The sequence below is a fragment of the Camelus bactrianus genome, chromosome 11, assembly GCF_048773025.1.
Source record: "Camelus bactrianus isolate YW-2024 breed Bactrian camel chromosome 11, ASM4877302v1, whole genome shotgun sequence".
NCBI classification, from domain to species: domain Eukaryota; kingdom Metazoa; phylum Chordata; class Mammalia; order Artiodactyla; family Camelidae; genus Camelus; species Camelus bactrianus.
Window position 1 is genome coordinate 51,751,036 of NC_133549.1, and position 27,648 is coordinate 51,778,683.

General features: G+C 36.3%; 1 protein-coding gene across 9 annotated transcripts in view; it reads right to left on the reverse strand.

Annotated features, from left to right (window-relative positions):
• A1CF (APOBEC1 complementation factor) overlaps positions 1-27,648 on the reverse strand; it is an 81,056-nt gene that overhangs the window by 36,977 nt on the left and 16,431 nt on the right. For 4 of the 9 annotated variants that reach the window (XM_074374020.1, XM_074374022.1, XM_074374017.1 and 1 more), the window contains exons 2-3: positions 16,121-16,264; positions 891-1,031 (exon numbers count right to left, since the gene is read on the reverse strand). In XM_074374020.1, the coding sequence (XP_074230121.1) occupies positions 891-1,031; positions 16,121-16,219 (240 nt within the window). In that variant the 5' untranslated portion in view covers positions 16,220-16,264. Of the gene's footprint in view, positions 1-890; positions 1,032-3,129; positions 3,226-16,120; positions 16,265-20,141; positions 20,271-27,648 lie in introns of those variants that run through there. The other 5 variants (XM_074374021.1, XM_074374019.1, XM_074374018.1 and 2 more) reach the window with 4 other exon arrangements.

Genomic DNA, 27,648 nt, shown 5'->3' on the forward strand with positions numbered 1-27,648 from the left:
CATTTTCATGTTGAGTATATAAGATTCATAGAGGATTAAGTCCTCAGAGTTTGTACACGTGCCAAGTGAGGTTGTTTGTATAATATTAAGAGCAGTTCTGAACCCAAGGCTGAGTTACACACGTACCTGCGTGCTCACAGACACACACACACAGCTGATTTTGGCGTTTAGGGGAAGAAATAGTTAACCTCTCATTTTTAACTACAATTTCTAAGAATGTGATTGTTAAAACACTAGTTGGCAAATTACTGAAAATTTAATTTTGTCTTCTCCCCTTAGCTTTGGGTTTAATAACAAAATATCATTGGGCGTTAAGACTGAGGAAATTTATTCCTTAATTACATAACGACTTTGAGAAACCATGCTGCTAATCTTGTTGCTGCCTTAGGGAAGACAGATTCATATTTGCAGAAGGAAATTTCTTTCTGGACTGATATGCATAGACAGACATTTGAGCCATGACAGACATACACGTTTTGCATGGGAAAGTTTTGCGCCCTATAAAACCATATTAACATTTCAAGTTGAAGCAATACCTTATTGTTGACAGGTGGTCGTAGTGTTGTTCTGGGTTGACAGACACATTGCGTTTGCAGTAAGATGGCTATGCCCGTGGAGATGGGGGATCGAGATAAAGATTTAAAAGTCAGCAGCAATGGTAGTTTCAGCTGTCAGTATCAGGACGAAGAGCTGAGTCAGGGCAGTGATAATTAGGGGACAACCACCAGCAGCTAGGAAGGTTTTACCTTTGTTCATGATTGAGGAACGGCAATTGGAAGAACTGGAAGAGAAACCATCACTGACCAAGAAAAGTAACAGTGAAAGTGAGGTGAAGAGAGCAGTATTTTTTCCTTGAAAGATAAAAAAAAAAAGGTCATATTTGGACTCACTTTTTCACATAATGGTATAAGTTCATCTTCAAAAAGGTCTCGGGGAAGTTTTCCAATAAAAATTTCACAGCCCCTTTCTGGGGGTGCAGCATCCCAGCCAGGTGGGGGACCACCATATTTTCTTTGTCCATTTTCCTGCAACTCCCATGTGGATTGTACAAGGGAGAGAAGAAAACAAGAGAATCTTTAGTTCCAGTGCCTCAATTATTTTCAAAATCATTTCACAAAATAAGGAGCATTCTTCTCGACAAGTAAGAGTAGTAGACTGGTCACAGAATAAAAATGGAAGCCTCTGCAATGTGGATTTTTAACACCCTGCTCTGTGCTTCAGCAGTTTGCTCCTACATAAGCATTGTGAAAACTTGGAAAGTGCCAGGCAAATATAAGGGCTTATGGTTATTTTTAAATGCCATTCAAATGCACCAATGCCTGATCATCCAAGGATCTGACTATAATTTGAATCTGGGGTTCTGATTTAAGACTGAAGTCTGTGTGGTCTGCCGGTGAGGGTTCTGGAGCTGGACTACTTGGTGCCATGACTCATGAGCTGTGGGGCCTTGGGCAAGTGACTTGACTTCTCAGAACCTCAGTGTTTTCATATACAAAGCCAGGTTAATAGCAGCTGTCGATTAAAGGAGAAAATACATCAAATATGCATGGCACAGAACTCAGCACATGATAGGTAGTCAATAGTTATTAATTCTCTTTTTGCCTCCCTGGATTTAGGCTGTTACATGTGCTGAGCAAAGCAATGTGAACCTCTAAGTAGATTAACATTTGACAGGGTGGACTGGGTAATTTTGAGGGTAGCCAATGAGGAACTTAAATCTATTCTCAAAGCTGACAAGATGGTGAGAGCTGTTTACTAATGTTGGATCTCTTTGTGGGAAGCAATACTGTTCTTAGTCCAGATAGAATTAGCTTCTTTTTTTTTTCCTTTCTCCTAACAAACCCTTGGTAAATTCAGTGTCCTTTTCGGGGACAGATAGTACTGATGCTTCTCTGCACTGATACGTTTATTTTTCTGAAGGTTAATGACCTAAAAGTAACTTCAGGGGCCCCAAAGTGCAATACAGACTTAATCCACCACCACTGAGCTGAAATAGTTCATTTTCCGGAGAAGGATACACTTACTTTCCACTTCGGCATAGCCAGAAATCTTTGTTACTATACTTAATTGTGATTTTTGGAGAAAGGAAAATGTAAGGGGCCAAATATCAGTATCATTACTAACTTCTACAATAATTCTTTGAAAAAGTTTTAGATCATAGAATATAATACATGATGTTGGAAAAAACAAGTCATGTTTAAAGCAAAATGAAAAATTCCTCAATGCATCGCCCTCTACCCATGTGTAGAAGCAGTTACTGTTCGTTTGCCTTTCCAAACTATATGCATTTTTTAAAGACATTCGTTAGTTGTTTAAAGATGGTATTTTGTACGAGAGCTGTTGGTTAAAAATCAAAATAAAGCAGCTTCTAGTTTTTCTGTTAAATGTTGTTAAAAACTAACTTGAGACTTTCTCAATCATTTTATAGGTGGTAGCACAAAGACCTTTCAGGTCATGGTATTTAAATGTCTGTGGTCATGATCACTTTGAATTCCTAATGATTGAATCATGTTGCTTTAAATTAAGAGAGATGTCATAGGGGTGTTCTACCTTGCCTTGATCACTTTTTGCTTCAAACAAGTAGGCACCTTTCATCTTCCTAAACATTTTAATATTTGACTCAAGAGTTCTTGAATTTTTTCTTCCCCTATATTCTTGCAGGATTATCCAGGAGAAAAACTTCACTAAGAAATAAAATGTTTTATACTGAGGAAGGGGAAAAAAACTTAAGAAATCAATGAGCTATATCTCAACCAAGAATTTCCTAAAAAAATGAATTTGATATTTTCAGAGACATATTTAAAATCATATTTAAGATGTATTTTATTTACCCTACAGTCACCTATAGAGCACTTACTACATGTCAGACACTGTTCTAATTCCCACACAATATCGTGGGTTAAGGACTATTACAACCCCCATTTCACGGAAGACACCGAAGCTCACAGAGATCAAGTCATTTGCCAAGGTCATGTGATTGGGAAGTGGAGAAGTCAGGATTTGAACCCAGGCAGTCAAGGGTCAGAGTCCATCAGCTTAATCCCACTACATTTTGCTTTGTTGTATGGAAGCCTAATCACTTACAACAGATTCATACATTTAAGTGCTTATTTATGAAAAAGAAATTACCGTGTCATTGAATTGCAAACTATCTGCTGCATTTAAAATCCTTCCCAATTTCCAGTCATCTTAGTACACGGGTGTTGGGAGGAACGTATCCCATACCTGTTGCTTAGAGAGAGGCAGATCTCTGTTAACATCCTGCAGCCTACCTCCATGCGCTGACTCTCACCACCTGGTTGGTGAGAAGCCCACTGAGGCCGTTCTGTACGTCTTAAATGACTGAAGATGCATGATTCAGTGGATTATTGGAATAGATTTAGTATAAAGTTGGTAGAAGTTTTACTCTTTAGGCCGAGGAAACAAAACAAACTATCACAACGGTCATTCCAGAATTTCCAATTTGACACGCTTTGTCCAAGAGTTTGAAAATAAATAGGCAACCAGCAGATTGACCTTTTAAATCTTCCCTTCAGTTTTCATGCTCTAATTGCTAAAAATGTCACCAGACTATTTTGTGCATGTCACGTGTATCAGAGAATTCGTGGAGCAAAAGTGATTGGGTAGGAGAGATTCTTAATTCTTTCTGTTTCTGTAAACACTTGAAATAAATTCACCAAGAGTATTTTGGGGGGCAACCAAGAGTCTGGTGCAGAGATGCCATGAAGTTCAGGCACTGGGGGGACGATTTGGGCACGGAATACCCCAGTGGTGGAGGTCCAGGCCAATTTAAGACAGGCACTGGGCATTAGTCATGGGGTTAGAATAGCTGTCCATTACTCAGAAAGGACAGTTGGGAGCTGGATGGCTGTATTTTAAGCACTATTTTTATAGTTGAGGAGTTTAAAATAGATAAAGCCCAGTTATAACTGCTTTCTTCTCCTGGCCAATGTCCTCGCAGGATGCATACCCCCGGCAGCACAAATGTATTAATAGCTTGGAGAAAAAAAAATAGGGGATTTTGTTTTTTATGAGAGAATGTTCATTAAACTCTGGGATTTTTCAGTTTTTCCAGCTGAAGACTTGGAAACCGTTTATTCTCTCTAGTCACACATAAAGAGGTGAAAACCTTTGATTATATAAATTGAAAATTAAAGACCTAATTCTAACTATAAATCCAGGAGCTTCAATTTAAATACTGGATACTGAGCTTACCCAGTAACTCAGTTGATAGGAGAATTTGGAAATCCCTCCTGTCACAGAAATTTTAAGTCTTTCATGAAGGAACCATAGAGCCTTTAAGAAGTTCTATATAACATCTTCTTGACCTTGGATGAAACCCCCCAACCTTTAATAAATGATCGTAAGCAGTACATTTTAGCATGGAGGACAAATGGATGGAGTTAATTTTGGCCATCTGGCATCTGATCTTTTTATACATCTGGGGAATCTGTGCAAAACTGCCTTTTCCTACAGGAGTTAAAAATGCCAATACTTGCTTTTCTAGTGTCCCTTGCAGCTGGGACAGTCATGATTATACTAGAGTAAAATTGAGTTCTGGTGCAGAAATTATAGTAATGCTAACTTTAGTGTTGAGTAGTCCATGAATGGTGGATAACACTTTCTTTATCATTCCAGATTTGTGATGTAGCTTTGGGTGTTATTTCTAAAAGCTTACTCTTGAATCTAGTTTTCCAAATCCAAAATTTCTGTAAAACAGTACCCTTTTAATAAACTCCTTTTCTGCTTAATCAGCCAGAATTTACCTCTATTACTTGCACATAATACTAACAGCGGCAAAAAGTAGCAGCTAACCCTGCGTCAGTGTATGCTAAGTGTTTTCCATGTATTAATTCATTTAATCTTCTCAACATAACCTATGAGGATGATGCTACTATCACTTACATTTTGTAGATGAGAAATCCAAGGCACAGAATGTGTCCAAAGCCCTACAAGCCGTAATTGATGAAGACAGAATTTGAATCCTGAGTCAGTGCTTGTATAACAGTTTTACTTTTTTTTTTTAATATTATCCCGATATGCTCATCTTACAGATGAGGAAACTAAATCCAGAGATATTATGTGACTTGCCTGAAGTTACACTGGTTTCATTAATTGCAGAAAACACTGGCCTAAAGGTCCTCTGGTTTTCAGTGTGGTAAATTTCTTGGTGTGTATACTGTTCAGAAGTCGTGAGTGATGACTTTTCTTCTCAGGTTTACTAGCCTCAAAATTCTGTATGCTGCGTGTCACACCTGCTTTCTGGTTCAGCTTTATCAAACATGGACGCCAGATGGTTTGCCATCTCCTATAAACAAGCCTGTTTATAAACTAGAAGGACACTAATTAATGAACCCTCATTGAGTCTGTTTTCCTAAGTAGTAATTTCAATTCATTTAATGGTTCTTTGGAAACTTTATATTCCAAATCTGTGATCATCTTTGTGGTTCTCTTTGGTCTTTTGTTTTTTTCTTGCTAAGAGGGAAGAAATCGTTTCTGTTTCCTTACTAAACTGCTTTCAGATGTTCTCCTACCCATTTTTCAGTTGACTATATTTGTATTTATTTCTGCTCCTGTTCGCTCAGGTGCTGGACGATCTGTTCACGCTGGGTGGCATTTCTAGTCTCCACAAGCATGCCAGTCACCTGGGCCGTACCCAGAACAGTGGTTCTATGGCCGGACTCCTTGGACTTTCCTAACAGTTGATGGCAGTGCATTGAGAACTGTTGTCTATTGCAGCTCATAAATTAATACCATATTTTCCCAGATGTAGATTTGTGAGCTTGAATTAAGTTCCTTGGGAGCTTGAATTAAATTCTTTATTTGACATTATTTCTATAACTTCCCACCTGTACACCACCTGTGTATCCCAATATGGGATAGGTTTCAAGGCAGATCTAAGGATCCTTAAACAAGATGTACCCAGAGTCCTGTTAGATGTGATTTTACCTTCGGGCTGCTTATCACATTGTTGTCTAAGGAAAACAGACGGTGCTGTAGCGAATATTCGTTTTGTTACTTCTACATGAAAGTTTTGGGCTGTTGTTTGCTTACCTGCACATCTTATTAAGGTCAGTGACTTTGTGGTGGTAAAATCTATTTTAGGCTGAGAATTTCTAGAAGGCAGGATTTATTTAACTTATATATTGTAGAAGTTGGCATTACCCTTATTAGCTATTTTTTTTTTACAATCTTTGAAAGGCATAGACAATATAAATGCCAGATATTTTTCTAAAAATATGAAGAACAGTAACAGTTGTGATACAAAAACTGAATAAGTGGAATGTTGGGATGTGTAGAAATGTGGAACTATAGTTAGAAACAAAGAGGAAAAGTGAGGGCGTGAACATAATACACAAATATAGATTTAACTTTTTCATGCAGCCTCGAGTTTCTCAAAATGTGGTATGTGAAGTAGTATTAGGTAATTTATAGACCAATGTTTTATTTTAATAGTTGTGCTTTTATTCTATTGTACATTGGAAAAATGTAATTATCACATAAAACCTCTCCATATTACTTAAGTGAGAAAAAGTCTACTTCAAAATCTCAGTATTTCTACTTAAGTTATTTAGTGAATTCTAAATAAATATTATTGTTGGTAACATGTATTTGTGACAAAAATCACAAAGATGCAATGGATTTTGGCTCTTGAAAATTTACCTTTGTCTTCCTTCACAAAGCCCTCACATTTGATCTTAAAAAGATGTATAGTATGGTTTGTCCATGAAAACAACTATTAGCAAATTATGAGTCATGTTCCTGTGTCACTTTGGAAGACTGACTGCTGAAGGCCTATTGCTTAGGAAAATAGTCCTAATTTCATTTCAGGTTATTAGTTGTCTTGGGGAGGTAGAACTAATTTGTTATCAAATGATGCAGTGAATAATACCATCTTCTAATATTTTCCCTTTACCTTTAAGAATTATGTGTGACAACCACTCTTTAGGAAGTCAGAATCTCAGTCATTGAAGTATTAAAAAGCAAACAGACTTTTAAAAATAACTCATATTTTATAAAGCTTCTTGTAAGTTTTTGGCCAATTCATGGGAATATTAAATTCAGAAATATCCTTACACAAAATTAGAAATCAGAAAAACCTCTTTTTGGAGTGTATGTGTTTCTACATGAGAGACCAAGTGAAATGCCAATTTACTCCTAAGACCCTCTGTTCATATTTGCCATGAAGGTGACTAATGATAGACTGCAAAGCATGTATTATCTCGAGACCAGGATTTGCCGTGTTCATGCTCCCTTCTGGCTCTGGGCATGTGTCTTGTCACCCTGCTCCAATCTACAGGAACCTATAAATTCCATCTAAGAAATAACTAGATGAAAGCTGCTCCGTAATTACTCTCTGTACCACACTCCCATGACTTTCTCACAAGCTGAGGGAATCAGCAAGGCATTCAATCTTTCCTGACTTCAAAATTTTCACTTATAAAGAATGACTAGGTGATTTCAGAGGTCTTGTGGGGGTATTAGGATGCATGGGAAAGGGAGGCTGACTTTCACTGTATTTAAATGTGGAAAAATGTTCATAGACTGGTCTGAGTTAGTCAATAGGGTTCTTAAAGGGAATGTTGGAAAGATTTTAAAAATCAGTGTCTCCAATTGCATATCCATTTGATACCATTCCATTAATTACTTAATGACTTTCTTTGAATTGATTCACTTTCTTAAAACTTAGGCAAAAAAAAAATATATATATATATATACACACACATACATATATATCTCATTCTCATAAGTGGAGTATCAGTGTCACTTCCCACAAATGGAAGGTCATTATGAAAACAACTACCAAAGAAAGAAATCATAATCAAATTTTAACCAGACTTTGTTGTCTACTAAAAGCTCTGAGCCCTAGTTCCGCTCTCTGTTTAAAAAGATTAGCAGGGGTTGGAGAGGTGTTTAAGATGTGCCTCCAACAACTAACTTTCCTCATCAGAAAGCTTTAAAGAGAATTGAAAATGGAGCAATTCTCTCACTATAAAATTCAAGGTTGTTTAATGCTCTGTCAATGTACATCACTTTAGCTCTCCACCCTGCACCTCTGAAACAATGTTTTTAAAAAAAAAAGATCTCAGCTGCTGAAGTCCTACCCAAATTCAGGATTGTATGGCTCTGTGATCTCACATTTTTCTCCCTAGCCCTATCTTTGCATTTCATAATAATATTTTAGTTTCTGAAGATCAAGAGCCACTTATTTTTGGTTGCTGATCATTATTAAGCCAGTAGTTTGAAAAATCCTGAAGTTGCCTGCAAACAAAATCTAAAGTCCAAAATCGCCATTGGTGCTTCTGTGTATTTGAGTCATGAAATTCACACCAAGTTTTAGGCTGATAAGATGAAACACAACAGATTCTTTTAGTTTAAGGGAAAGGACTATAGTTCATATTTTGCGAAAATTTGAAACCTTACATTGAAGACCTCACATGGTAACCAACTCTCTATTAGGCTATTTAAGGAGAAATTCATTGCTGTTTGAAAATTGTTCCTGGAATGCATTTCTATTTCTTGGGCTGCTGAATTTCCCATCACGTGTCAGGTACACACAACACGCACAGAAGGATTCATAGAGCCACTCCCTCGTTTGGAGGCTTCCACTCCAGGCTGTGGCATTTCTGGCTAGAAGGAGCAAGGCTTCTTAGGAGCTTGAAAATAAAGTTAACCTGTAGGTGCCTGGAGTGATCAGCTTAGAGAAACACATGCCTGTGATGATCTACTGGTCCCATCCTGTTCCATGCTTAGTGCCACCTATTTAAAGAATCAGTGTTCATGCTTTTGGTGAATGACCTACGTCCTTGGGACATAAACAGGTGGTGAGAACAGGCAATAGAAGAAAAAGTAGGACCCAAGAGCTATATTTTATCATGAAGTCAAATTCCTATTCCTGTCCCTAGGATTTTTGTGTGGTAGTTAGACAAGAATGTGAATGCCACAGTGTTCCTCCATCTGCAGCTCGCTGAGCTGGTTTAGTTGAAGCCGACTGTCAACTCTGGGATCCTTAGTAACTTATTTTTTTGCTGCATTATTTGTAGAAAAAAATTGCAATTTGAGAAATACCCAGGGAAAGTTACTAAAGCACATTATACCAAACCAGAAATGGGGAGGTTAATTTGAGGCACACTTAGCAGAGGGATGGTATCCTAATCAGATTTACATTGATCTAATGCCTTCCTTTGTATCTTATGGCTTGTATGTATTGAGGAATTAGTAAATTAAAATTAAAATATGTGGTTACATTGAAACTCCAAATAAGAGAATACTCATAGAAAGCTCAATTTGAGAAATAGGAATTAAAGTCTGTATTTTGTTCCTAGTTTGAGGGAATTATTCCCAGGAACAGACTGATGGCTGATTGAAAAAGGAAGAGCAGGATGAAGCGCACTTACTTCTTATTTATCTGCTGTAATCTTAATGAATCTTTGAAACTAAGGCCTACTAGTGCCTTCACTGCTGAGAGGTGTTGTGTATTTTACGGACATTCTGGTACCAATTAATGGTTCCACCCAAGGGGTCCTTTCTGCCAAGGATGCTGTTTTGTCCTTGGCTCTTTGCAAGGTTTGTTTGCCCTTATCCTCCAAATCTCAGCTTCTATGTCATCTTATCTGAAGAAGGCCACCTGCCATTCTGTCATTCCACCTGACTTATGACATTCGTAACACTTACTTTGATCTGTAATTATTTTATTTCTGTTTTCTGTCTTCCCTTGAGTAATTTTCATGAAGGCAGGAACCAGATCTCTCTTTGTGAAACTGATCAGTGAATGAATAACTGAATGAATGAGTGTTCAGGCTTCAGTTGGTATGAGTGGGTAGGACAAGGAGTGATGTTTCTACTTCCTTTAAGGAATCTCAAACACCCATCTGTGTTATAGGATGTTTTCTTTAAAAACTGCACATTAACTTCTAACATAGAGTACTAGATTAAGAATAAGAATTGGGTGTTAGCAAACTTTTTCTGTAAAAGGCTAGATAGTTGATATTTTAGGATTTGAAAAAACAATGCTTTGAAACTGTGAGAACCACTCCTAGCCTGCAATCACTGCAGAAACAGGTTGTGGCCACATTTGAGTCATGGGTCAGTTTGCTGACCTCTGACTTATGTCTCTCCTGAATTGTATAACTCTGGGGCTTGTTTGCCAACTGTAAAATAAAACGGTTGGGTTATATCAATATTAAATACAGATAGAACAGATACATAAAAATTAGAAAGACTAGCCTAATGAACCCAGGCACCTGTCACTCAGCTTCAGTAATGAAGTATTTTTCATAAAATTTTCCCAACTTTTCTATTCCTGATTGAATGTATCTTAGAAATTTTTCTACCTCATGAGATATTTTTCTTAAATTAAAAATTATCCATAGCTATTATAGAAAGTTTGAAATTAAATAAAAACACAAGGAAGAGAAAACTACCCTCATCAGAGATTACACTTTATTATCGTCCAATATTTTTTGTGAATAATTACTTAAAATTTAATTTGTAAACTGATATATACAGTTTTGCATTCTGAGTTTTAACTAAACATCAAAATTGGGACATTTCTCCATGTCTTTCTTTGAAATCACAGTATTATACAACTATATAATTTGGAAATATAAGGGTAACATATTTTATATATCTAGTGATATTTTATTGGACATTTAGGATATGTCCAATATTTTTAAACATTATAAATTTCACTATGCTGAACATCCTTATGTTGAAATATTTGTCCTCATTCCTTTGGTCAGAGTATAGTCCGTTTTAAGACTCTAAACAGAAAAGTAGCCCCCACAGCTGTATTGTTCATTTAATGCAGTCTTATGTTGTTCTCTTTTATTTTGGATAAATTAATTTTCACTTTCATAATTTATATGTATTTTAGGTCAGCTGTTACACCTTATACTTCTGTAATCCCAAGGCCTAACGTTAACACACTGTGTTCAATAATAGGGATCAAGGAAACAAAACAGAAAAATAAAAACAGCAACAAAAAAACCTCTTTGTTAAGGACAACCACCTGATTAAGCAAGCAATGGTGCTCTCACACCACATAAATATTTGTGTTGTAATGATTTTTAGAAAATAGATTATCAATAGAATACTTGGACAAACTGTGTTAATACACACCCTATTTTAAATCACTTAAAATTATAAGTATCCCAAGTTTACTTTTAAAAAATTCAGATTACTTGAGGGTGACGTTTATTAAACATATATTAGCTTTAGTTGTGGTAGAATTAAAACCGATGTAAACTGAATCTACATTGGGTGGAAAGTTTTATGAAAATGTTCACCTATGAAGATGTACTTTCCTAGTTTTAAGGAGAAAATTCCAGAAGGAAGGAGCATCACATGTCACAGAGTTGATGCCCCATGTCAGTAATGCATTCTGGAGGACAGGATAATCATAAAGGGATTTTTTTTTCTTTGATTCTCAAAAGAATTATTTGGCAGTTTTGGAAAATCTGGGAAGTACAGTTAAGAGTGAAAAAGTAGGGAAAAAAAGCCCCACACATAATGCCACTGCCTGGAGGCAAAGACTGTTTACAAGCTAACGTTGCGGCACACTTCTAAATCTTTCTATGTGGCATAATGCAACTGAGTTGAAAGTTTAATTTGTCAGCGTTACACAATTTTTATCAATAATATTTATTGAACCTCTACACATGCAGAGTATTGCATTAAGGTTCTTTGATTCTTTGATGTTTCTTTGATAAAAATTTTAGCTGTCGATGTCTGAAGGTAGCCAACTATTATTAAAAAATAATACCACAAAGCGTATTTCCAACCCCTCACAAGCACGTTTTATTGCATCAGTTTGGATATAAAAGACTGACTCGTGTTATTAAGTAACCTGCAAAATTCTATTTTTGACAGCTTTATTTGTCCTGCCAGTGATAAGAGGGCATAAATTAGTCACCCTCTATTTTTTGAATTCTTGTTTTGCAAGTATTCAGCATTCAATATCAGAGACTGCAAAGATACGGCAGAAGCAGACCCTTCAAACCCTAACTTAGCAAATACCACAACATTTAAAAATGTCATTTGATGGATTTGCTCCCTGAATTGTATTAAAATGCTTATCTTCATTTTTGTACAGAGATTTTTTTAAAAAGTAAACCTGGTGTTGATCTTTTTCTTGATGATTGTATTAATATTTTCTCTAGTCCAGAGTAGGACTGAAATATTGACAAAGCTAAAGGATTTTTCCTAAACTGCAGAGTTTGAAGCTGTGTCTCAAGACATGCTGGTTTCCTCTTCTAGTTAGTCCAGTTTGCTGACCAATGACTAGATTGAACAGATGCTAGAATCACAGAATTGTGACTCAGAGACAGGGTAGTTCCTGCCCGACCTTCTGGGAAATTAAGGCCAAGGGCAGTTAAGGGACGTGTTCAAGTCCGTAGTTGTGTATAATAGAGACTAGGTTAAATTATAGGTCACTGATTTGAAGTCTTGGGTGATTTTCTACTCTTTGCCGCCAAAATCAGAAGGGATTTTCCAATGATTCAAAATGATTGAGCTGAATTATGTATATATTTACATGTGATTGGAGGATGTAGATCTAGATAGCTAGGTTTCAGAATTTTAAGTTTCTGTATTACTAGAAAATTTCTGATCCAGTAGTTCTGCTAACAAATAAGAATTATTTACAGTGAATCATTTTACAAAGTTTAGGCTCAACAAAATATTTTTAGCATGCTCTGACATAGTAATCTCTAGAATTTCAATCTTAAAGATAACATTATCACAACTCTTAGTTCTGTAAATCTTGCTGAAAGTTTTGGCCAATTGCATAGCCTATAAATCTTGGGTAGGCAACCTAACTTTCTTTGTGCCTTGTTTTCCTTATCTGGAAATTGGAGATGATCACAGCAGCTACCTCATAGGTTTGTTGTTGGGATTAAATGAATTAATAGATACAAAGCAGTTAGCATGTAAGTACCTGATAAATATTTACTATTTTGTTATTGTCATTAACTTGTGATCTAAATCATCACTATTATTATCTTTTGAATGTAATTGAATATATAAGATCAAAGCAATATTCAGGTGGCCCATAAATTTTTAGGGGTTTTTATTTGAAAACATTTTTAAATTATAAAGGTAAAATAGCCCTATTGGTTTTTTTCCTTCATAATGCAAATGTTCTTAAATAATTAGGTTTATGAAATGATCTCCATTGCTGTTTGTCTCTTTTAAATGTATTTTGTTATTTGTAAGCTTTTTACATAGCTCTAATATGTTACAATTTTCTGTCCTGCAGAATTTTCTAAATGGTCACCTAATGACTGATATTATTTCATTTGTAAATTTTTAAGAATTTTAAGATGGAATGGGATTCTTCTGGTCTCTCGTTTGGGTATGACACTATCCCTGGACCACCAAGCAGGACAAGGAGGTAGCAGGGAGCTGTTTAACTGTTTTGTATTCTTAACTGAACACCCTTCCCCATTCCTGAGTTTAGAAAACTACCCTACCGCTCCCCAACCCTGAGTTTAGAAAAAATATTGAAGAGTTTGAGAGGAATTTTTGGTGTTTATTCATAGATACTCGGAGACCATTACTAGTGTGTTGTAAATCCTGGTTCCCACTAATGGGGAGGAATTTTGAGGAGCTTCTCAGTTCACCTAAAGTGAGAGAGGGGAGTAAGGAAGCATTGCATAGAGCTTGAGATGTGTGCCCTGCAGCTGGGAACACACGAGGCTGGTGGGTCCAGCTCACTCCCGAAATACCTACTGAGAGCGACAGGTTGGCCGGCTGTTTTGACGGTGCTGAGGAGAGGTGGCTGCTTTGTGTCACCTGCCCCTCCGGGTTTCACTGGGTCAGAATGTGTGTTTCCAGGGGACTAGAGTTTGGCCAGATGTAAGAATCAGGGGTTATCTTCCGTCTTCTCCGAGAGGGATGCTTGGAGTGTCAAAGAGAGCTCTGAATGAGGAGACTGAGGCCCAGGAAAGTGGCCAGCCAGAGCAGAGTGTAGCAAGGTGAGAGACCCTGGCGACGGAGTGAAGGTGACTTTGATGATCCACAGAGGATCCCAGGGCTTTACACCTGCCGGGCCCAGAGCCCAACAGCAGTGTCAGTTAAGTAAAAACGTCCCTGTCCCCTCTCCTCTTATGCTTCAGCTGAGTCAGGAATTCTAGTTAGTAAACCGGTGTAGGAAATTATGCTTCTGAAAGCATAAAGGAGAAAAAAATAGAAATTGCCCTCCACCCTGACATATTTGGGGAAGGGAAATAGCTTTAACTTTGAATGAAGTTACATTTTTATTATCCTGGACTTGACATATTAATTATTTAGTAGAGGAGCTTTTATTAGATGAAAGTTACCAGAAAAGTCATGAGACCTGCCCTGAATTTCAACTGAGGGAAAAGAAAGAACCTGAGCCCAGAATAAAATTAAATGGACAACATATATTGTTTTAGGATTATTTCTTAGGAAGTTCTGCTTGTTGAATGTAATGATATATTCATGGTTAATAATTTCCTTTTATACATTGAGGTTTATGATGTTGAGATATTAGAAATAGTGTCACACTAGACAGGTTTATATATGTATTTATCTTTATATTTCAGATCATTAGAGATTTATTCCCAGAAGGGGAATACCTTTATGTATGAATATTGACAAATTGCTTTTCAAAAGGGTTTATATGCTCTCCATCATCACTGTCTTTGCATGAGTGTTGCAGATACAAAGAAGTTAAAAAGATAAACTGATTTAAAACATTTTTGATTTTATAATATGTATGAAACTGCTGATTACAAAAGGAAAAAAAAAACCCTTCTTTTCAACCAACTGTACCTGAGCATATATTTTAAAAAATTACTGTTTTAAGTGGATCTGTTTTATATACTATAAATTCTATAGAATTTTCTCTATGGATTATGAAATACCCCTTTATGTGGGAGAAGACTGCATAAAGATTTTTAATCAGGCAATCATTTTGAAGCACATTAAATTTGGAGATGAAGATATTTAAAAGTTTATTAATGATCCTAAATAGACTTTTATTAAGCATTAAAAACTAGTAATACTTTCGTATCTCCTTTGACCTAAGTGAAACTTTTAGAAGTCTACCATGAGATAATACTTTCTGAAGTCTTAAAAAAGCCTAAATACGCTTCAGTGTGATGAAAAATTAGAAATAATTTTGAGCATTATATTGTCTCTAACAAAGCATTCTATGACTTAGAAGATTGTTGCAAAATGTACTACATTCAGTTTTCCACTGATCTGACAAAGGAACATGTAATAAAGGACACTGCTGTATATTTTATTGTTATTCACAAATGACTTTTGTATTCATAACAGCACAGAGATTTGGTTAAGTTAGGAAAGTATGTGGGTGAAAGATTATAGCTGAGAATTAAAATACTTTGTCACACTGTAAAAAGAGCAACATTATTTCTTCAAATAAGATAATTAATTTGTATGTCTAACATTAGTTTGTTTTTAATGTATCGTAAGCTCTCTAAAGGAGGTTATCATAAAGACAATAATAATATACAGGTAATTCTTGAAAACCAATGACTATGAACAGACAGCTTTAGGATATTATGTCTTCTCCTCTTTTCAGAAATGCTGACCATGGAGATAAATGATTGTATACCCTGAACTGATTGGGTAGTTATTACGAGAAAATATCCTAGAATAGCTGGGCTTACCAAAAGTCAACCTTTGGAGCCCTCATCTAGACGTTGTTTTGTATCTGTCGTCAGAAATCTCTCTGGAAACTAAGGCCAGTTCCTGGGTAGTTTGTTCTCTGTTGATTTTTGAAACATTAGCTTGGTTCTACTTCACTGACAGCTTTGAGTGATGAATTCCAGCTGCCTTTTCTTATACTAAACTGGCCTTTCAAAACTGTGATAGTCTTTATGACTGTGAACATAGCTCTGCTTCCAAATGACAAGCAAGATTGAGTTGATAACCCAGAGTAGAAAGAACATCACCTGTAAGGTCACCTGCAAAACTGAAATGATCCAATCTCCTTTCCCCGTGGAAAGGAACAGCCATCTAAAGAGTTACGCAGCTGACTGATCACATTGTGCACCTTAGGACCACTAATATCCCCACCGCTCTGTGAATTCAGCAGTGAGTCTCAGCAGATGTCACAAGAAATTCCTACCTGGACCAAGCTATATCCTGTGCGCTGGACCAGTGCGCGGAGGGCTGCTTCCTTCTGGGTGCCGCTCAATCCATCCCCGGATTTGTGATTTGATTCCATTGAGGGTGATTATCAGCAAAAAATCAGGTTAATTAGGGTTGCTCACTGAAACCAAATTTAAGATAAATCAAGTAAATTACTATTGCCAAGTCCAAACTTGTCCTTTTCATGAAGGACATCTTCAGGAAACATTCTCTATAAATGAGTCATTAAGGTTAGAGCAACTAACAGACTCCCACAAACAAGGTCACTTAAATGTCCTTGTTAAAAGAGTTTTTCCTTTAAAATGTTCAATTTTAGTTGAAATTTAGAAAAAAATGAAAACGATCCTTTTCCACTTAGAATGCAGATGAGTGATTCTCAATCCAGTTATCTCAGAATGTCACCAAATGCTCAAAAACAAATTTGTTCTTGCCAATTAAAAGAATATGCAGAATGGTCCTTGCAGATGTGGAAAGAGAGCACTGTTACTATATTCAATCAACGAGGATATGGTCTGGAGATCCGGAAGGTTTTAGCTTCATTTATCTGTTATGTCTGTTACCTAAGACATTTCTCTACTTATTCTCCAAAGATAAATTTCTAGACCAGAGTGTACTGGTGTCAGATATGCAGAAGTCATTATGCAAATTATTCTGTAATAAAAATGTCACATGGGTTTTAACAAAACACAATGGATCCTTTTGAATGGTGTTGGAAGGGCCTACTGACACCTGGATTATATATCACACAGACCACTCAAGAGGGCATGAAACCCATTGTGAGATCTAGGAAATTAGAAAAATTTACATATGTCCATGTTTATGTATGTGGATATGAGTACGAAATTTCATCATTTTATTATCTATACTTTATATTTCAACCCCATTCCAAATGTGATAGTTGCTCAAATTCACAGGTTCCCAGTGCAAGCACATGTCCATGGTGAAGATCCCAGGCTATGGTGGTGCAAGGTCCTGTAGGCTCCCATGTACAGAGGGGAGTGTGTTGATCTGCTAGGTTAGAGTGGGAATGATTCAGTGAAGGTTCTGTGCTGGGTTTTCACTTCTGTGCTTAATGTTCTTTGCCAGCTAAGACAGAGGAAGCTTGTTTTACAATGTTTTGAATCACATGCAAGTCTAATGTATTTCACTATCGGGCCTTTAAAAACTTCTCTGTCCTGTGCATTGGGATTTCCTATACTGCTTTGGTTTTCATTTAAATATTCTGAATAAATGGACCATTAATAATTCAGGAAATGGATAAAAAATTGGGTGACAACAGTGAAGCTGAGATAATCATTTCAATAAAATGCAGCTTCAAAGTATTCTGTTTATTAAAGTAATAGAATAAAAAGTTCCCAAGCTAATAGACAGGCATCATCTAGAAAGTAATATTTTCAATATAATGTAGAAAACCATAGGAAAAAAATGAGATTTCCAGAGAGAGATGATTCATTAGCTGTTACAGGGATCGAACAGTTTCATGGCCTGAAGATAAGCCTGGCCATTCCTGCCCTCAGCTTTTCTCATAATTCTTGCTTGCTTCTGACTCAGGTCAATTCAGTTTCATTCATTCATTCTCTCAAGAAATATTTAGTTAGTGTTCTTGGTAAGCCAGCTTCACTCCCTGTCCAGCTTTAGGACATTGTATGTGTGTTGGGGGGGAAGGTATTCCTTTCTTCAATGGAGGTACTGGAGATTGGACCCAGGACCTCATGCATGCTAAGCACGTGCTCTACCACTAAGCTCTACCCATCCCACCTTCTTTTTTTTATTGAAATATAGTTGATTGACAATGTTGTGTTAGTTTTTGGTGGATAGCATAGTGATTCAGCCAAAGATACGTATTTTTTTCATATTTTTATCATTATAGATCATTACAAGATATTGAATATAGTTCCTTGTGTTTTATGGACAGTTGGTTAACTCAGTTAACACACCAGTTTCTGTGTCTGTACTTTACAAAAGGCAAAATTGGTTAGTTGGTTGGTTTTAAATCCTAACTTTATATCTTGGCTAAAACAAATTAGAAAGTATTTTCTGACAGTGGTGATTTGATATATATGTAGCAATCCAGGTTGGGACATGCAGCTTTAGGGACACATTTATAGTGTAAATACTCTTTCTGTGGCTACTTTCAAGGTAGGGGTAAAATAAGACCTGTATTCAGTTTATAATCCTAACTTCTGGTGATGCAGTCATAGAAACCCCTATGAAACTATATACATCCTCTTAAAAAGTAAAGCTACAAAAGGCATTTTGAGGTTTTAGAAAGAAACTAGCCTTTAAGACAAATTCTAACTCTTGCACTTTTCCCAAACATTGGGAATTGTAAGTTCATCAGGACACTCTCACATGCTCCCATAGTGCTGGATTTAACCTGTAAGGGCAGGGAGGCCATGGATGGACTGGGTTCTAATAAGGTTAGCCTTGCTTGTCTTACAGATGTTTGAAGGCAAAGTCTATTACCTTTTAGCCAAGTTGTAGATTTGCTCTTTGCTGAACTTCATCTTCTCCATCAAAAGATAGCGATTCATGGTGAAACGACAAGTTTTATTTGCAAAACCTAACTTTAGTTTTGGTTAATTATTAATAAAGGTGGCTAAAGATATTTTGAGATCGGAAAGGACTTTTGATCATATGTAGGTTCACCCTGACATTATTGAGAAAATCTGTATGACATCTCAATATAGTATCAAGTCACTGGAAATCAGGACATAGAAATAAAGTTCAGAATTTGCCATAGAAGAAACTTGATCGTCAATGTTTATTTCTCAAAAACAACACCCTCTTTCAACACTGACCAAAGCTAAGGGGTGAACTTGAATCCAAGGTAAATATTTTCTCAAGCAAGTTAAACTTTTGTTAAAAAATTTGGTCAGTTTGAAAGAAAGGTTTTGCAATACATTTTCTGATTTAACACCTCTAATTCAAAACCTACACAGAGCAAGCATTAAGACCATTGGAGCTCAAGGAGGGCACTCATAAGCATTTATCACTTACTCATTCAGAAATTAGTTACTGGTACCTACTATCATCCAAGAATTTTTTGAGACACTGAGGATATAGCAGAGAACAGGACAAACCCCTCTTCACCCCAAAATCTCATGGAATTTTATGGTCGATGAGAGAAACAATAAATAAGGTAAATAAGCCAAAAGTCCACTGTGCTTATGATAATTTATAACATGGAGTATATGTGTTGGGTGGGAAGAAATTTTAGATAGTGCAGTCCTGATAGAGTGAATCAGGGAAGAGACCTCGGTGAAGTAAAGGGTGTATTTGGGGAAGAGCCTTCCAAGAAGAGGTCCTGGCAAGTGTAAGGGTCCTGAGGTAAGAGCTTGTTGGTGAAGCAGTAAGGAGGCCCACATGGAGGGGGCAGAGCTGAGTGAGTGAGAAGTGGAAGCTGGGGTCAGGGAGATAATGGCAGACCAGGTCATGAAGGGCATTGTCAGTCACAGTAAGGACTTTGGCTTTCACCCTGAGATGCGAAGCCAGAGAATGGACAAGTTTACCAGGACCACTCTCACCATGGAGGAGACATTGAAGGGGACTGAAGGCTGGGACTGAGGGGAAGCAAGGAAAACAAGTAATGCCTACATTCTGGTCCCTTTTTTTAAATTTAAAATTTTGTTATTTTGTTCATCATGGATTTGTGGGTATAAATTTGATTTAAAAATATTGCACTAAAATATGATTTGTCTTGATTACTGAGGTTTTTGATGCCTCTTACATTTTTGCATTCGAGGCAGTGCCTCACTCCAGTTGGTTAGAGGGATCTAGGGGAGAAGCAGGGAGACCTGTGAGAGACCACTACAACATCTAGGAAAGAAATAGGGGTGGCGTGGACTAGAGAGATGACCGTGGGGGTGGTGAAAGCGATCAAACTGTGGAATATATTTTACAGATAAGTTGGATGCACTGTGAGAGGGAAAATGAGAACTTGAGGATATCATCCAGTTTTTTCGCCTGGGCAGCAAGAGGAATAGAGTTACCATTACCTGAGATGAGGAATAGCGAGTTTGTGGAAGAAGAGCAGGAGCTCAGTTGGAGGCACGTTGATTTTGAGATGCCCATTAGGTCGCCATGTAAACAGGTTCAGGGCACTGTTAGATGTACGAGTCAGAATTCTATGGGAGATTGACAGACAGGAGATGTTAATTTGGAAGCTACCTGCATAGAGGTGATGGTGAAGCTGTGAAATTGAATGAGATCGTCTAGGTACTGAGTGCAGAAAATAGATCAAGGACTGATCTCTAGACTACTCTGACTTTTGGAAGTCAGAGAGACAAAAGAGGAACCAGCCAAGGCGAGTGAGATGAGGCAGCCAGAAAGGTAGGAGGCGAATCAGGTGAGTGAAGTGGGTTGGAAGCCAAGTCAGAAAAGGATTTTGGAATCAAGTAAATGGTCAGGGGTGCCAGGTTCTGTTGAGTCAAGTAAGATGAAGCTTGAATAGGGATGCAGACCCCAGAGCTAGACTTCCTGGGTTCACATCCTCATTCTGCCTCTTACTGTGTGCCCTGGGAAGGTTCCTTAAGCTCCTGGTAACTCACGCTCTTCAACTGAGGAAGCAGTAGTATTTCTTTTGGGCTCGTTGTGAATATTCACGTGAGCATATATGTTGAAAGGGCTTTGGAAGACTTCCTGGAACATAATAAGTGCTGGATTAGTGTTAGACATAGATAAATAACATATAAAAGGAGAAAAGGAGAGGCAAGACTAAGTACTCCCAACTTCTCAGATTGTGCAGTAAGAAATTCCAGGGGTTTCCGGATGGTTATCTAGGTGAGAACGGCTGAGAGAAGAAGGGGGCAGAGAACTGGAAGTTGGGTGGATGAAGTTTATAGGCAATATTATAGGAAAGAATCATGGATCCTCCTCCCCCCAGCATCAGTTTGCTCATTTGTGAATTGGGGTAACAGGCAGGCTGTGACCTTGCACTTGTGAAGATGAAATGAGGACACCTGTGTAGTGTTAGGTCCAGCATACAGCAGGTACTCCACCCTGACTGCTACTGGTGGTAACTCATGTTGGAGAAGTGGAGGGGAGGAATAGCAAAGAGATTCCAGAAAGGGTCTGCTGGATGTGACAGCATTTCCTTTGTGTAATTTCCTTCCCTTCTCTTTCCTCATTCATTCTGACAATAACATTCTAATAATGCAAAACACAAAACAAAACCCCAAAACAACAAAAAACCAGAGACCTCTTCTAGCTCTGCCAACTTGCATTAATCTGCCTTCAGTGTCTCCTCATCCTCTATTTTCTTAGCAAAGGAATACTTTGTTCAAATTGTACTTAACACCAAACCTGCCGTATGAAAATGCTCCCCTCTTTTGTTCCTCTGCGTCCATCCAGTGGAAACTGAGTCTTAGTTTCCTAACCTACAAAATTGAGGACAATACTGGTTCCTACTTCATAGGGTTGTTTTTCAGGATTAAGTATTTAAAATGTATTCATATTTAAAGTGGCTCCTGACACTTAATAACTACCTAGGAAGTGTTAGCTATTTTATTATTAATCTCTGATTCCAAGGGGTTGAATTGCAAAACCACTTGCTGGGAGGGTAAAGTCCCAAGTCCTTAGCATGAACATCACCTCTTCAAGACTAGCTCCCAGGCTCCCCTCCCAGTGTCATTCACATCCCCTGCTACTGGGAATTCTCACGTGTTCTTACATTTCTGGGTTCTTGGCTTCAAATGCCTTTTCTTCCTTCCTTCCTTCCTTCCTTCCTTCCTTCCTTCCTTCCTTCCTTCCTTCCTCTCTATATATACATACAGACATATATATATATACACACACATATGTATAGTCAGTTTACAATGTTGTCAGTTTCTGGTGTACAGCACAATATTTTAGTCATGTAGGAACATACATATATTCATTTTCGTTTTATTTTTCACAATACATTACTACAAGATATTGAATATAGTTCTCTGTGCTAAACAGTATGAACTTGTTGTTTATCTATTGAAATATCCTTTCCTTCCCTTCTCTTCTCACATCTTACCTCACTACAATGGTCCTGTTGACCCTTCCAGACTTGATGGAAACATTGTCTGCTCTGTGATGCTTCCTTTGATACTCTCTGTGGGCAGTCTTAGGTGCCATGTCCTTAATGCTCTCAGGAAAGCTTGTACATCCCTCTGCCGTTGCAGACAGTACTGTAATTATTTGCTTACCTAACTAGACTGCGATCTATCTTCCTGAGAGTAGGGACTGCACTGTACTCATCTTTGCCCAGAAGGCTTAGCCTGACGTTATGCTAAGTGCTCAATAAATACTTGGGGAACAAACGGAAGACTTTGGATCAGCTCTTTATAAATTATAGTGACTTGCACTGGACCAGAAGTAAAATGAGTTTGCATCTAATCTCCTAACACATATTATTATTCTTGTTCCAATCATTTCCTGAAAGTTCTGTGCTAGAATTAATCTACTTTCTGTGAGAAATTGATTTGAGTGGTTTATCTGCATTTATGAATGTGTCCTCATATTTGGGAGAGTAAAATTTTATAAGAGTAAAATTTTGTGTGCAAAGCAGTTGAAAAATAGAGTTGACATTTGGATTCACTTTTTTTCTCAATGCCTTTCTGGTTTTATATTTGAAATATAAAATATATATATATGTATGTATAAAATACTTATATTAGAGCCTATTTGATGAAGAAACAAGAAGCTAGAAGTTATTGGGGGTTCAAGATTTCTGCCTTCCTGAAAGTCACAGGTGGATTGGAACAAACAGCTCACCTCATCATTTGGCTGAGACTGCTCAATAGAAATTTCCAGAGTTCACTGTTAGGACAGATCAGAGCTGCTGTTCCTGACCCTTGACCCTGATGGCCTCCAGTGCCAGTGGGTCCTGGCTCAGGGAAAGTGGCAGGGAACAAAGATAAGAAGGAAGCTGGAAAAGAGAAGCAGATGGGGGGAGGGGTAGATTATGACTCTCAGATCTAGAGCTGTCAGGAAGATACTGTATACTGCTCTTAAATTACAACCCTAGTCTATAAAGGAGAAAAGCATCCCTAAAAAATTGTACACACAAATAGGGTTCACATAGAAAGCCAAGTTGTGGAAGAAAAATATGACAACATAAGAGAATTTTAGGTGGTATTTGTTACCTAGATTTGTCTGAACTTATGGCAATGTGGGAAGCCCTAATGGAACATAAGTTCCCTCTGCAATGAAAACAGAGAAAGTGGGAAAGCACGTTGTTTGTTTGTTTTTAAAGTCCCTCAAAACAGTAAACTGGGAAAGACATGAGACAAAGGTAAGAGAGGTTCATGATGGAAAAGCACACTTAACGAGTGAAGACAGAATAGCTTGGAAAAGCAAAAGCTGGAATAGAAGCTGTGAATGAACGATAGGCAGGGGAGAATGAAAAGGAGATGAAGGATAAAGACAGAGAACCAAAGTCAGAAGATTTCTTGGTGAAAAACTAAATGGAGTAATTATCCTCAATGTTAACAAAAAGGTCAACGCATGTTTAAGGTCAGTTACAGTTATACAATGCCAGGCATTGTGCTAGACACTTTTTAGAGTAGGAAATGAAGTAGCTTTGTTAGTATTATCACTTCTGTCTTATGTTTTTTTTTCCAAAGAGGACAGATAAGGAAACTGGATGGGCAGTAAGACTGTTTCTAACTTGGTAAGCAGAGGAGAGGTGTTCTTTGTGATCGGGGAGGCCTGTACTAACAGTGTGCCCAGGTGAATTTCAAATTGATGAAATTCACTTGCCATGGGGACCTCTCCAACCCAAATCCAGTTTTTCCCCAATGCTTTATTGTGCGCTGATTTTGTATGATGTAGGCTAGACATCACTCCTACGCAACATACAAGTTATGCAAGTGGTTTTATCATGAATTTCAGTCTTCTAGTCTCTCTGGGGAATTTTACACAGAAGGAGTTCCAAATTGTATTCAAATGGTTTGTGAAGGACTTAGGATCAAAGTTTACACACTGGCCTAATGAGGCTAAATAAAAATTACTTTGTATTACTTGATAAAAATATAAATTAGTTCTAATATTCTAATATTCTCTTTGGGAAAATGTTTGCAGTCAGTTGTAGGCTCATTTTGAAAGTGATTTAATGTGATAGCCCTTTATCTGGCCATGCATCATGACCCAGAGCAGAGTTAACAGAGAATATGCATACGTAAAATTCCAAAGTGTAGGCATAAAAACACCACACAAAGTCCTAATACATGGCATCTTGTTTTTAAAAAGCAATATATATCAGCAAAAATTAAATTAACCAGAATCCCTTCTGTGTTTTTCAGGTATTCAATGAATCATGGGTTAATTTGGCCCTGGTCAGTTTGGGCTTAGGCAAGGCTTAAAATAAAGAAAAATAAAACTTGTTCATAGCAGGTGTATGAATTTTACCTTTAATTATTGACAAAATCTTCTTTCTATAGTAAGTTTCCCATTTTTAGAGAAGGACAAGCTTGAATTTAAATTTTAGTTCTGCCATCATGATTTTAACTATTCCAAGACACCGTTTCCTATTTTAAAAGAAGAATAGGAACACTGATACTTAAAGGGTTTTCTTTCCTTTTTTTTCTTGTAAACAAAGGATCAAATAAATCAGATAATGGATATGAGAGCATCTAACAAAGTGCTTGGCAGACAGAAGATGCTCAGTAAACATTCTTTGTTTGTTCCTTATCTGCTGCTGCATCAGTTGATTTATTTAGCCCTCACCTGTGGTTCTCTGAATGGTTATTCTCCTTTCTAGAAACTGTTCAAGGTGAAGAGAAATGCAGTTTTGAATGTATTATCTTGACTTCTTTAATATTGCTTTTGTTGCTGGTGGTGATATATTTTTTTATTAATTTTAATTTTAATTTTAATTTTAATTTACTTAACTTATTTTTTTCAGGCTTTCTAGAGTTTTTTTTTTAACTAAAGTATAGTCAGTTTACAATGTTTTGTTAATTTCTTGTGTACAACACAGTGATTCATTTATACATATATATATATTTCTTATTTTTTTATTATAAGCTATTACAAGGTATTGATCGTAGTTCCCTGTGCTGTACAGTAGGACCATGTTGTTTATCTATTTTATATATAATAGTATCTCCAATCTTGAACTCCCAATTTATCCCTCCCCCCCTTCATATTGCTTTAATAATCCAGTTATTTCATTGGTTTTCATTTCTGAGTAGGAAACATCTTTCAGGTCCTCAATGTGTGCGTGTGTGTGTTTCTCGTAGAGCGTGTTAATGTAATGAAAATTAGATACAACTGAAACATCCGGTGATAAAAAAGTAATATATGAATAAAAAAATACAACGCATAGAATTGTTGTTCTAGGAGAACATGTAATTTATGCAGCTATTTGTGAAATATAATCAAGTAAAAAGGCAGGTTACAAAACAATGTGTAGTGTTAATTTTTGTATTCATATGACTAATTATAAAAGGCTAACTGGTAGTATCTGAGTGATGCATAATGAATTTTTTTATCATTTTTGCTTATTATTTTGGTTTTATATAATATAAAGCTCTTACTCTAATTTAAAAAGTAAATTATGTTAAATGAATGTCAGTGAAAACTGGTCACCAAAAACTGAGATGTGGTCAAATTCTGTTCTAATGAAACTGTTTATTTTCAGCGTTTCTCTAATAAGTGATAATCATTCAACTGAAGAGGCTAAGAAAAGAGCAAAATAGACTAAAAGAAATCAGAAGTAATTAAAGATAAAAGTAAGTTAATAAAACAGAAAAATCTGCAGGCTTGATAAATACATGTAAGAACTGATTGAAGAGATGGGTAAATTAGCACACCTTTGGCAATCTTGACAAGGTAAAAAGGAGAAAACATTTTAAAAATAAAGGAAAAATGAATATAACCACAGATTAAGACACTTTTTAATCAATAAACTGAAAAATTAGATGCAGTAACCAATTACCTAGAAAACTGAATTTTTAACATTGCTTTAAGGGTAAGTTAAAAATGTAAATAAATTAACACCTGTAAGCTGTATTGAGAAAAATTCATTATTTTCCTCCTAAATAACACAAGGACCAGTTGGTTTTATCAGGCAAGTTTTACAAACTTTAAGTTTTCTTAAATAAGTTTGAAAACTAATTTAAGAAATAACTTTTTATTTTTAAAAGCCTTTGAAGCATAGAATAATAACAGAAAGCTTATGAAATTATCAACAGATTAAGCATGGTACAAAGCCAGACAAATATATTACAAAACAGAAAACTATAGACGAATATCACAAGTGTAGGTATGAACTGCATACAGCAAAGTATCAAAAGACTAACGTACAATAAACATGATGGGCTTATTACAAGGATACAAAGATTATTCAATAGTAGGGATTCTGTTGATTTAAGTAATTCAATTGATAAAGAAGAAAAAACAATCATCCCAAAATATGGAAAAGTGGCACTTAAAAAAATTCAACACCCACTACTGGATTGAAAAAAAAAAAAAAAGAACTCTTAGTAAGTTAGTAGAATAAAATATCCTTAAATTGATATAGTATCTGTCAGAAACGTGTGGCAAACATCATACTTAATATTGAAATACTGAAATCATTTGTTTTCATGAAAAACAAGTTAATCAACTATATAAACTATTTGAACTAATAAAAGAATACTATAAGGATGTTTAAAAAATGTTCTCTATTTAAACAGAAGAGGACAAATGAAATGTAATGACAATCTGAAACATAGAAACACAATCTATCAAATAAGAATAAACTTAATGTGAAATATCCAAAATCTATGTGAAGAAAATGGTAAAACTCTACTGAAGGATCTAAAAGCCTGGATAAATGGAAGTCTTACTATTGTAAAGATCAGTTCTTTTGAAATTATTAACTAATGCAATACCAATTTAAATTCCAATAAAATTATTTTGAAATTTAACAAACTGATTCTAAAGTTCATTTGCAGGAAAGATGTGCAATAAATATCACAACATGTATTGAAAGTATAAAAGTATTTGGAACTATCCTAATCAAAAATTTAAAAAGGCAGTACTGATCATTTTTTAATATACAGAAGTATCAAATCGCTGTTACACACCTGGAACTAACATAGTGTTGTAGGTCAATTATACTTCAATAAAAAAATAAATAGTCAAATCGATTGATGGAATGGATAAAAAGTCTAGATCCATAGTTTATATTGGAACTGCCAGTAGGTGCTCTTTCAAATCATAGTGAGATCACAGATGATTTGAGAAGAAGATGAAGTTGCCATAATCCCACCTCACAACATATACCAGAATTCTAAGTGGATAAAAGACAGAACCTTTAAAAAGGTTGCATCACTACTAGAAGAAAATATGGGAGAACATTTTTATAATCTTGTGATGCAGAAGGTGTTCCTAATAAAGCATCTCAAAAGCCATAAATGAAGACTAACAAATTTGACTACATTAAAATTACAAACATGTTAACATCCATTTGTGATTAAAAACTCTCACCAAAGTGGGTATAGAGGGAACATATCTCAACATAATAAAAGCTATATATGACAACCCTAT